This window comes from Peromyscus leucopus, chromosome X (genome assembly GCF_004664715.2).
Source record: "Peromyscus leucopus breed LL Stock chromosome X, UCI_PerLeu_2.1, whole genome shotgun sequence".
NCBI classification, from domain to species: domain Eukaryota; kingdom Metazoa; phylum Chordata; class Mammalia; order Rodentia; family Cricetidae; genus Peromyscus; species Peromyscus leucopus.
Window position 1 is genome coordinate 20,994,894 of NC_051083.1, and position 12,630 is coordinate 21,007,523.

The window sequence follows — 12,630 nt, forward strand, 5'->3', positions numbered from 1 at the left end:
GGATGCATGCAGCTCATTCTCTCTGCCATTCTGCTCTTGAGCAGAGACACACAAGGAAATAGTAAGCTGAGCTCAATGCTGCTTTGGTTTGTTTTTGTTAGTGGTGCTGAGGAATGGAAGCTGGTAAGGAATCTTACCACTGAACTACATGCTCAGCTCCAGGACTTCTCTTTTGAGTCCCAGGAACAATAAATAACTGCTATACTGCCATGTCTTACAAAATGTCCACTCCCTTCCCATCAACGGAGGCTAGAGGACTCCCGTGTTTATCAGTTGCACATATTTAGGGTTTGTCATTTGCCACCCCTCATTCCTGGATTGGTTATTCTTTTTGTAACCAAATGTAATGAGCTCGTGTGTTGGGGAGTGCAAAGACAAAACAAACAAGCACAGCCAAGACATAAAGGAGTGGAGAAAGATTTATTACTCAAAGCAGATGAGACCATGCGTGTCTCAACCAGCACGGCTTTGGGATTGACCTGACTGGGGCAAACGGAGAAAGAAATGACAGGGTGCATACGGAAAAGCTGGGATTGGGTGGGCCTTGGACTCTGATGGAGAGCCAGCTGCAACAGCCTGGCAACTCAGCACCTTTATCACGTACAGCAATAATGGGGAGGTCCATTAGCTAATCTGGGTAGGGGAATCTCTGTAGGGGAGCAGTCCCAGGCTGCAGTCACTGGGGAGGAGGAAGCTGTGCTTGATACTTTCTGCACCCGCTCTCAGCATCATTCCCATGGGGCTGAGGCATTGGGGTCCTCAACATGGCTGTACTTGTGTCGTCAGTGCTCATTCATACAGGGGACAATCTCTCCCCATGCATGGAAGGTAATGCCCAAGCACTGCCTTCTTCGAACAAAGGAATAAGAGTTTAGAGAGCCTACGGTGTCATAGGTGAAAGCACTTTAGCTTGGGCAATAACTGTGTGCATGCTCGGTTAAGGAGCACGGTCCCAGTATGCTGTTTAAGATCATCTAAGAGGGAAAGATACAAATTTTAGACATAGCTCAAGTTTACAGAGTATTAAAAGGGTTAAAATGGGGAAGAGGAATAGATCTGGGAATTCTCAGCTTTTATCATAAAGTGTTAGCTTAAAATAAAGGGAAGGAGACATTGTGTTTATGCGTGTACAGGTGCACTTGTGTGTCTGGGTGTGCATTCATTCATATGTGTACCTGTGAAAACCAGAGGGCAAAATTTGGATACCACTCTTTAGGAGTGCTCCAGCTCAGTTTTTGAGACAGGCTCTTTTATTGGCCTGACACTTATCAATTAGACTAGGCTGCTAGGCCATAGAGGCCCAGGAAGCCACTTGTCTCTGCTTGCCCAGTACTGGGATCCCAAGTGCACTGCACTGAGCCTGGCTTTTTGCTGTGGTCTCTGAGGACTGAACTCAGGTCCTCATGCTTGCAAAGCAAATGTTTTGACCAGAGAGCTATCTCCCCAGCACAGAAAGGTAGATTTTCAAGATGCTTGGAAGGTAGATTAATATAGACGTTTGCCTCTAACGGTGTCTCATTTGTGGCTAACATTTTCATAAATGGCTTATGATTCAATTCTTTTTGTGGTTTGGGGGGTTTAGTATTTTTCATTTTTTGTTTTGTTTCATTCATATCCCTGACTGAACTGGAAAACATAAGCTTCAAAGTTGTGGCAATCCTTCTGCCTCAACCTTCCAAATGTTGAGCTTACAGCTGTAAGCCACCACACTAGGTAGAATATGGCATTATAAGACTATGTGAACATGATAGTATTTGTTTACTTTCTTGGTTCCTGGAAATCACTAGGTAGCCTCAGCTGGCCTGGATCCTAAGGGGACTGTCCTGTTTCAACCTCCTGAGCACTGGGGTTGCAGGCACATACCACCATGCCTAAGATGACAGTTTTTGGTTTTGTTGTAACCTTATTAATTAACAAGGAGAGGGCCAATTTCTAGGAAAGGGATGCTGGGCAAACTATCTAGTAAGCACCTTTTACTAAAAACGTCCATTCTCTCTGTCATCCCTTCTGGCTACTGCCCTTCCTTTCCCTTTGATTCTCCATCCCTGCCATTCTGGATCCACTATTCTAATTCCTTTCCAGGATTTGTAGCTTGTTTGTATTTTCATCCTAACAGACAATTCTGACATCATTCATCACGATCGCTTCTGGACTCCGCACTTTCATGTTCTGTCGGTCACGTTTCAGCAAATTCTAAGCCAGATGAGACTATTCTTCAATGCAGATCTTATTTTCTGCTGTATTCTGGCTGAAGGGGTGGGCCCTAAAAGCTTGACAGCAGATAGACACTACATGGATTTCATTGGGGAAACATGCTGAAAACATATTTTTCAAAAGATTGTGAACAAATTAGAACACTTGCAGCTATTCTGAATTGCTCCCACATGGGCAAATTCACTAGGTTTGAAAGCAAATCCCCTAACCATATGGCATAGCTTAGTGAGTACCAATAAGGTCCAGGTTGTAGTTCAATTTGTGTGGATGTTTTATCTCCCTGACTAGAGATCCTGGGGGCAAATTATAGTCAATTTCATTTTGTCTGTTCATTGTCTTAGGTAAATGTTTTACCATTCCTAAGGGAGACAACTCTTCAAAAAATGACAGTAGCTAAAACAATAGTAATGGTTGTTATGTTTCATGTGTGTTCTTGTCCATTCATTTAGAGTTACCGCATGTCATCTTTTCTATGAAAGGGAACTTTAGCTCACTTTAGCCAAATTCAATCAATCCACTGTACTTCCTTTCCCATGATGCATCACCTCCATTTCATTCCCTGGGAATGGCAGTATAATTTCCCGAGGCAACTCGGTTAGATACTAGGCGTTCTGGTGCAAATCCTATACACACATTTTCACGTCCTGCTTCTTCTGACGTTGTGCACATCAAGGCCTGACATGGGTGGCCGTCAGGTTCTTCCACTGCATCCTGAGGCCATCCGGGAAAAGACTACAACTCCCAGGATGCCCATCCGCCCCGCCCCGATTCCCCTCCCCCAGCTAGAGAGCGAGTATCACAGAGAAGACGAGGCAACATGGCTCCCGGAGGTGGAAGGCAGAAGCTTCACCCTCTTTGAAGCAGTGAAGAAGAGCAGCGGAGGGGAACGGAAAAAAGAGAAGTGACTACGACTTGTCGTCGCTTTTATCGTCCCAGCCTCTTCTGGGTCTGGTCAGCCTCACCTCTGCTCTCCACCCGCACCCAGTCTGTGGTCTCCTCCCCTCCCCGCCCACGTTCCCTCGCCCCTCCCGTCGCGAACCCTTTCCCCGCCCCCCCTCGCCCCTACCCCCCGCGGAGTGCGCACGCGCCCGCCTCCAGCTTCGCGCGGGGATCGCCGACTGGCCCGCTTGCGCAGCCGCTGTTCCTTCTGCCCACGGAGGAAGCATGGGCGTCCAGGGCTTCCAAGAGTTCCTGGAGAAGCGCTGTCCCGGGGCTGTGGTGCCTGTGGACCTCCTCAAACTCGCGCGCACCGTCTCGCGCCAGCAGCAGCAGCAGCACCTGCACCGCCAGCTGCCGCCGGCAGCCCTAGCGCCGGGGGCTCCACGCATCACCAGGGGCTCCGCTCCTCTGCCGCCGCCGCTCCCGCCCGCCGCCTTTGGCCCTTACTCCGGGGGCCCGGGGCCGACTCGGCACCATCACCCTGCTCACCATTTCCACCATCACGGCCAAGCGCCGCCGGGGCTGCATCCGCCGCCGCCCCCTCCGCTGCCTGGGGCTCGGGTATTGGTAGACGCGGGCTCGGCGCTGCCGCGGCTCTATGGTGGCTACCAGACGGATTGGGTTTGTGGCGGCCAGTGGAATGCCATGCTGGGCTACTTGTCAGCGCTGTGCCAGGCTTGTGCCTATCCGGGCGGCGACGGCCTGGAGCTGGTGGTCATGTTCCCTGGGGGCCTGGGGAAAGACCGACTGGCCGAATGGGGCCGTCGGTGCCAGGCGGAGCGGCAGACTGCGCAACTGATCGTGGGACACGTGGGCAACAAGGGCACCCCTCCACCGCGGGCCTGGTTCCTGCCACCTGCCTGCCTGAGCCACTGCGTGAGGCTAGCACTCATCCGCTTCCGGGTCAAGGTGAGGGAGGGGTCAGATTTTAAATGAAATGTCCCACACCTGTTCCTTCCAGACTAAACACCTAACCATTTACTGAATTACCTGCCACTCACTCAATCAGCTAACCTGCTGGCGACCATTTTATCCACCTGTGCCCCCTTCTCATGGCCTCTTACCAATTCACTTACCCTACATGGCTGTATCTCTATCCATGTCATCATAGTAACCCCCCTTATATTTACTTACCCAATTGGCCTACCTGTTGGTTTTAGCAGAATTGACTCACAATTTCTTTGGGGCTTCATGTCTCTCTTGCTGTCATCTCCCTCAAACTGAAATATGTTTTTTTTTCCCTTCATTTTCCAGTTGACACCCCCCCCCATATGTCTTTTCAACCTCATGGCAAATAAAACAGATGTTAGTGGAACACCTTTCTTCCATAGTTCCCCCCATTTGACCTAAAGCTGCTTTTTTACCCTTCCATTGAATCCTTTTCATTTCAGCATGCTTTTAGCTTGGCATGTCTTAGCCCAAACAAACAATCCACTGATTGAGTCACTGTTCAGGAAGATGAACATGCTGGATGGGGGGTTTCAAAGACTGGGGGCTGAGCCACTGTTCCTGTCCTTGGAAGATCAAATATGGAATATTTATTTCCTGGTGTAAATATGTGTGGTGACTATGCTTTCTGGTATAGACAGTAAGTACAGTACCTGTTTGGATAGGTGGGTGGGGTGATATCTGTGGGCTAAAATGGTCCAGGGAAACTTCCTGAAGATGACAGACCTTATCTACGTCTGTCAGAACCGGCTGGATTCGAATGGTTCACGGGTTTTGGAGGAGGTGGTTTTAAATAAAGAAATCGAGCAGAAGCAAAAAGAAATACCAAGTGTGTGAGGCCCCATGGGCTGCTGTGTAAGTCCAGTCTGTGAGTAAGTCGGGCCGCTGCATATGGAGCTCGGGGAAAGCTTGGCAGCATCCCCGGGTCTTGGCACCACTGCGATTACGCTGTTGCTTTCCCATACTCTTAGGTTTCAAGTTCCTACGTGTAGAGAATAGCAAGGCTTGAGAAGTAAGGAGGTGGGCAGGGAGAAGAAACAGAAAAGCAGCAGCGCAGGCTTAGGTAGGAGAAACTGCCAACTCATTTCTCCACCCGAGTTCTGGGGGATGGCCTCTCAGGATTGGGGGTTTGGGAATTCAGAGGCTAAACAGGTGGCAGCTGGTGGAGTAAGGAGGAAATGGAGACGGAAAGATCTGCTACGTAGAGACGTTTGCAGTGGTAATAGAATGTGACTGGAATCCTGTGATGCTAGACATGTAGTGCTCAGCATCAAATCTCTGCCTGGGCGTCATGGATTAGAGCTTTTTTTTTTTTTTTTTTTAATTTGAAAAGCCAGTAATGGGCTGGGGAAAAGCTCAGTGGTAGAATGCCATTACTAACCAGGAGACCCTTGCTTCAGTCTCCTAACACTGTGCATGCCCCCCCCCCAAAAAAAAGAAAAAAAAAAGAAAGAAATCTAATCAGGAGCTGACTTAAAATATAACTGTAACAAAACCCCACTTGCCTGTTCTCCTGCCTGAACATTTCAAAGCAGATTCATTTACAGTCATTCCTTCCAAAATGTTTTTAATGGCACCACCCAGGCTTTAAGGGATTTTTTTTTACCCCATTATTTTTTTTTATCTTGCTACTGCTGCCAACTTGGCTGCTGGCACTAGTGATGACTATGTTAGTGGAGCAGGGTCTTTTCCTTCTTTTTTTCAGGGGGTGGGGCTTTGTGAAGGACGTGCTTTGCTGTTGGACTACACCTGCAGCCCTTAAGTGCTTTAAAACAATTATCTCATTGGATCTTTACGGCAACTCATGAAGCAGTATTACCCCTGTCTTCCAAATGGGGCAACTTGGCAGACCCAGGAGTTTTACACATTTGCCCAGAGATAACTTAGTAATAAACGATAGAGCTGGGATTCTGGGATTTACGTCCATGGAGTCTGACTCCCCAGCTTGTGTTCTTAACAACAGTGTTCAAAGATGAATCTTTCTAAAGAGGCACTGTGGTTAGATTGTTTCCACACTGGAAGAAATACCTCACAGGCACCTGGATAAAAGCAGGTTCGGCTTATCCATTTGTGTTATTGCTTTACTGAGTGCTTGCTAGTCAGTAAGTACTGTGCTGGGTGCAGAAAATTCTCCAGGAGGTCAGGGTTTAGTAAACACTGAAAACAAAATCCAAATACTCTATGCGAGTTCCACTTGATGAAAAATGTAGCCTATTTGCAGGGGCATGGTAATTTCTTAGTGAGTGAGTAAAATTTGGGAGCACCTTTACAGATTGGCTGGCCATAAAGGGGTTTAAGTTATAAAAACGATGCTGCTTTTTTTAAACCTATCCATGGAATCCTTTTCATTTCAGCATGCTTTTAGCTTGTCATGCCTTAGCCCAAACAAACAATCCACTGAGAGTGGACAAGGGTATGGAGGCCTAAAGCAGCTTGTTTGTGAGCTCTGAGTAGGTACCTGTTTATTGTTTACAAATATTATTTGCTGAAGAGGTTTTGACTGATGATTGGCAAGAGAGAGGAACACTGTAGGTTTGTGGTTTATATTCTCCACCAGTCAAAAATTTTGAGATCCAACTGTAAGTGCATTTTGTCATATTTATCACAGTTTTTTTTTTCTTTTGAAGACAAGTTCTCATGTATTCCAGGCTATCCTTGAATTCGATGTATAGCCAAGGCTGACCTCAAAATCTTCCTGATTGTCCTGCCTCTACCTCTCAAATGCTGGGAACACAAGAGTGCACCATCACACTTGGTGCAGTCTCAGTTTTTAAAAATCTCAGCAGCAGTCATGGGCAGTCATGTATGCCTGTATAATTCCAGCAACTCAGGAGGCTGAGGCAGGAGGATGGCTTGAGCCTTGGAGTTTGAGGTCAAGCTGGTAATATAGTGAGACACCCTCTGTAAGCAAATATCCCAGCAATACATAAACATGATGGCTTGGATAGATCCTAAGAGATTGTAGGAGTGACTTCTAAAAAGGTGACACACACCTCATCCCGGTATTCAGGGAGCCTGAGGCAGTTCTGAGCTGCATAGTGAGACACATCTCAAAAAAACAAGTGAAGAGCTTGTACCCCTCTTGGAGAGGACCTGAGTTCAGTGCCCAGCACCCATAATGGGTAGTTTGTAACTAATTCCAGCTATAATGGGTGGTTTGTAACTAATTCCAGCTCTGGGGATCTGACAGTTTATTCTGGCGCGCGCGCGCGCGCGCGCGCACACACACACACACACACACAATGTGTGAACAGTGACTTAAGACTGACTCCAGAATTGTGTAAGTAATGTTGATGCTCTTCGTTCTCTTGGCTGTGGTCAGCAACTCTTTTGTTGTTGGCATGATGAAGAATGTCTTGAACTGTGCAGATAGGAAAGAGTATGGGTCAATAACTAACTGTTCATTGCCTTTTCAGAGCTGCATTCTGTCTTGAAGGTGGCAATTTTTCCCTTGGGTGATTTGCATGTGGAGCATTTCTTTTGTTTGAATACTAGTGCTTCAGAACAAAAACTGGATCTCTATTGTGCCTTGGTTTTGTTCTTTAGTTTAGCAGTCAAGATGAGCCTTTATTTTTAGTCTCATTTTCATTTTTAATAGAGAATATAGAAGTGGCAGGATTAAATACTTGATAAGGTGCTGGGTTGTCTGTTTAGCTTTAGGTGAACTTGGACTTCATAAAAATTTTGGTGTCTATTGTTGACATGATGTTTCTAATTTGGTTTGTCATAATTATTTGCTCAGTATACCTTTGTAAGTGAAAACAACCAGTAGCAAGAAAATTTAGTAACCCCCAAGTTCCTGGCCAAAGAGTCCCAGAAATAGAGCAACATAAAGTAGGCTTAGACTGTGACATGGGAGATAATGTGGTGTGATGCAGACGAATGGAGGCTTTATTTAATGATTATTATAAATGAGAAAAAATACCCAGCACATAAAGCCTTCCATTTTCATGGCTGTCTTCAAAGGATGCTGAGTGGGTTGATGGAATGGGAAAAGGTTTGCTTGTATCAGAAATCATATTGGTGGTACATGAATAACCAGACTTTGAGAAATCTGACTGGGTGCAGGTGCCATTTGTGCTCTCCTCCTTCAGGAGGAAATGGCTGATGTGCCTCCTGATTACTAATCCTATCATCCAGACGCCGAAAAGTCCACGGTTCTTCTAGGTGGGAAATGACCATGAGAGTACTCACTGTCACTTCTTTTTTTTTTTTTTTTTTTTTCCGAGACAGGGTTTCTCTGTGTAGCTTTGCGCCTTTCCTGGAGCTCACTTGGTAGTCCAGGCTGGCCTCGAACTCACAGAGATCCGCCTGCCTCTGCCTCCCAAGTGCTGGGATTAAAGGCATGCGCCACCACGCCCGGCTCACTGTCACTTCTTGAGCACCAAGTTGAGTATAAAATGCTTTTAAACATAGTGTCTTGTTTAATCCTCACAGTTTTGCAAGATGCCCTTTATCCTCCCCATTTTACAATTAAATAACTTATTGCAACGAGGTAAAATGGAGGTTGGGGCTATAATATAGCTCAGAAGATCCTGGGTTCAGTCTCCAGGGTCAAAGCCAAACCAAACCAAACATATTTTGGTGCTGTGGATTATTAGCACCTCTGCATGGTTGGTACGTACTGTACCGCTGAACCCAGGTCCAGTAATTTCTTGTGGGGAAGGAGGTAGGCTCTGGTAAGTGAGCTATAAAAATCATAAGAGCTCTACTGCATAGTCTCTTTGCAGAATCCCACGACATTGCCTTTTTGAACATCTTTTTGTGTAAGGTTGTGTACTTTTATTGACAAAGTGCAGAGAAACAGTAAGGATTGTTGAGCATTGCATTTGTGCCAGCAATGCTGAAATCCACAGTCCTGCCAATACGAGACAAATGTGCTAGCTAATTGCCAAGTGAGTCACACAGTGATGTTTAGGAATTCAGAAGTAGCAATCCCTTTCTGTGCACAAATAATTGGTCTGTGCACAAATAATTGGTGTCTGTGTGTGTGTGTGTGTGTGTGTGTGTGTGTGTGTGTTGCTACCAATGGAACCTGGAACCTCACACACTTCCCTAGTCTCCTAATAATCTTTCCACTATAAATCAATCTTACTCATTTCCTTTAAGCCATTATCCTTATCTCCTTTCTTTGCTTTCCACCATTATTCCTGAAAAAAAAAAGACTATTCTCATTCCTTAATCTGTTGCCACTTAAAAGATTTTTTTATTTGATGTGGGGTGGAGGGTGTGGATGTATGTGAGTGCATATAAAGTGGGTGTGTGTGTGTACGACAATGTGAGGTCAGAGAACAAATCAGTTCTTTTCTGCCATGTGTGTCCTGGGGATTGAATCCAGGTCATCAGACTTGGCAAGTACATTAACTTGCTGAGCTATTTCCCTGGCCTTTTATTGCCACTTTAAAAAAACAGTTTAAATGTGTTTCTTTTTTTTAAAACATTTATTTATTTGTGTGTGAGTGCCTGCATATGTGTATGTACATGTATGTATGGGCACACGTGTGCTATGGTTCGTGTGTGGCTGTCAGAGGTCAGCTGTGGGAGTCCGTTCTCTCCACTATGTGGGTTCTAGGAGTGGAACTCGGGTTGTTAGACTTGGCATCAAGTACCTTTACCTGCTGCACTATCTTGACGGCTCTAAATTAATTTCTAGTTAGCATGCACAGTAATGGGTTTCCTTATACTATGTGCATATATGTCATTGCAATTTGCTCATGCTCATCTCCATCATTATCCACTTTGCCTTCCCTGCTGTTTTTCTTCTTCTTCCCAAATAATATTGTTTTTATGTCATTCATATTTATATGTGCAAATACATATATACAGCTTTCATGTCATATATTGTTAAATTTTTGATCTTACATATGTAAGGAAACATGTGATACTTGATTTTTTTCCTGCCCATTACCTTTTGTTTCCCTTGTTTCCTGTTAGTCCTCTTCCTCCTCCAAACATTGCCCTTTCTACTTTCATGTCTCATACATACCAATATATATTCATATGTGATAGAAAACATTTGTCTTTATGAGTCTTGGGCTTATTTCACTTATCATGGTCTTATGTTGCAAGCATTTTCCTGTGAAATTTTGTCCCTTTCTTCAAGTAAAACTACATTGTGCTCACAATAACACCCCCATACACATACATTCACTATATTTTTTATCCATTCATTTATTGATGAACATTTAGGATTGTAGCATATCTTGACTTCTTTAATATTGCTGTAATAAACATGGATGTACAAGTGTCTCTGTAGTATGCTGACTTAGATTGCTTAGGAGTATATGCCCAGGAGTGGTATAGTTGGATCATATAGTAGTTCTCTTTTAGTTAGTTGATGAACCTTCATACTGATTTCAATAATATCTGGGCTAACTTACATTCCTGCTAGAATTACATAACGGTTCACTTGGTGTGTGTGTGAATGTGTGTGTGTTTTGAGACAGTATCTCCTGTTATAACTCAGGTTGGCCTCATATTCTTATGTAGCCAAGGATATCCTTTAACTCCCCGCCCCCTTTTTTTTAAGAAAGGGACTTGCTATATAGCCCTACCTGGCCTGAACTCATCGTGCCTCTGCCTCCCCAGTACTGGAAATCCAAGTGTGCATCACCACATTCAGTTTATTCAGTCCTGGGGATCAAACTGAAGGGTTTGTGTATGCTGTGCAAGTACTCTACTAAATGAGCTATGTTCCCAGCCCAGGCTTCCTCTCCCCATCCCCCTTGCATCCTTAACCACCTCCCAAGTGCCCGCCCAGGATATATATTTCTACTAAATTCCATGGTGATAATGATGGTGGTCAAGTTACATTTTTGTTTTGTTTTTTGAGAGAGGGTCTCACTATGTAGCCTTGGCTGACTTAGTATGTAGAGCAGGCTGGCCTTGAACTCATAGAGGTCCATCTATCTCTACCTTAAGAGTGCTGGATTAAAGGCATGTGCCACCACACCCAACTTTGCATCCTTCCCCACATCCTTTGTTATTTATTTTGTTTGATCGCCATTCTGAATGAGATGTAGTTTTGATTTTCAGTTTCCTAACAACTAAGCATTTCCCCCTGTATTTCTTGTTCTTCTGAGAATTGTCTACTCATTTTCCTGTTTATTGGTTGAGTAACTGGGGAAGAGAGTTGATGTCTAATTTTTTTTTATAATGTACTCTTGGTATCAATCAATCCCCTATCAGATGTCGTTAATCCCACTGGACAAGAATAAGACCACTACCACAATTTTAAGCCATATTTGAAGCAAGTTTCAATTAAATACTGTCCAGGTTGATGGTCTCGGGTCCATTCCATGGTTCCCAGGAAATGCTGATGAGTCACACCTGGCAGAAAAAAGCAATCTCAAGGATTTCCCATCAGGTCCAATCAGGGGCAAGCATGTATCTTGGTATACTTCCTGCCTACATCCAATCAGGGGCAAGTGTGCATCCTGACATACTTCCTGCCAATGTAACTTGTTATCTCCCATAAATAGTAGTCTCCAGAATTTCAGGAAGTATCTGTCCTTGGGCAAGGGGCTTACAGGTTAGAGGCATTTTGTTTCATGGCACAGTAGTTAAAACTTAAAATGTAACTTTGGTTCTCACATTCCCCCCTTGAGTTGTATTGTGAGTCAAATCCTTGACTCTGTGATGGGTTCCTGTTTATATTGGGATCTAATAACCATCAGCTTAAATGACAAATGGTACTCAGACAGGAATTACCATCTAGTCAAGGCATTAATGATGCAAGAGCCAACAGTAATTAGCAGAAGCAGAAGGGCCAAAGGCCCTGTGATGGCTGGCATCAGAGTTACTATCTAGGAGGAACCTGGAAATGAGAATGAGGACCAGCCATTTATTTAATCTCAGGTCCCCCCTTTTTGCAGTGTTTCTTTGAGTACAGCCAGATTATCTGTAATTAATCTCTTGGTTTTTTGGATAGAAACAATTTTCTTTAAAAGCTATACAACAACCTGTTTTACATAGAGCAAGTTGAATGCGCTTATATTGTAGAACTATTTCAGCTAATGAATCTACCTGTTGATAGATCTGGGCCTATCTGGTTTTAATGGGTACCTTTCCTGGAATGCCAATTGGCATTATAGGTAGCCATTTTGTTCCCTATGCCTGCAAGTTTCCTTTTGAACTAACATTCCAACCTGTTGAGAATAAGGGGTGACATGCTCTCTTCTGTAACTACCCAGCTGCAACCAGGATGTTGTTAGGTCCCAGGAATGCTGGAATACCAGTCAAAATCATGGGAGAGGAATCAGGCAATGGAATACTCATCAGAAGCCTATGGTTTGCTGACCCAGCCAAGAGACAGAGAGCAATCACATTGGCTGGACTGTTCACATCAGCTTCCAGCAAGTCAGAGCTCAGGAGTTTGCAGTCCATAGTTGATTCCTGGATGGTGTCTATCAGCCAAGGGGAAGTCTGCTGAGACATATATAGACTAGGGATGGAAGTCAGAGTTCAGGAACTTACAGGAAAATCTTATATTTGGACCTTTCAGGCCCATAGTCCCAGTAATTGGGAAAG

General features: G+C 44.7%; 1 protein-coding gene across 3 annotated transcripts in view; it reads left to right on the forward strand.

The window, feature by feature from the left end:
• Positions 1 to 3,001: 3,001 nt before the first annotated feature.
• Fam120c (family with sequence similarity 120C) overlaps positions 3,002 to 12,630 on the forward strand; it is a 129,768-nt gene continuing 120,139 nt past the window's right edge. For all 3 annotated transcript variants that reach the window (XM_028883471.2, XM_028883473.2, XM_028883472.2), the window contains exon 1: positions 3,002 to 4,062. In XM_028883471.2, coding sequence (XP_028739304.1) covers positions 3,379 to 4,062 — 684 coding nt within the window. In that variant the 5' untranslated portion in view covers positions 3,002 to 3,378. The remainder of the gene's footprint in view (positions 4,063 to 12,630) is intronic.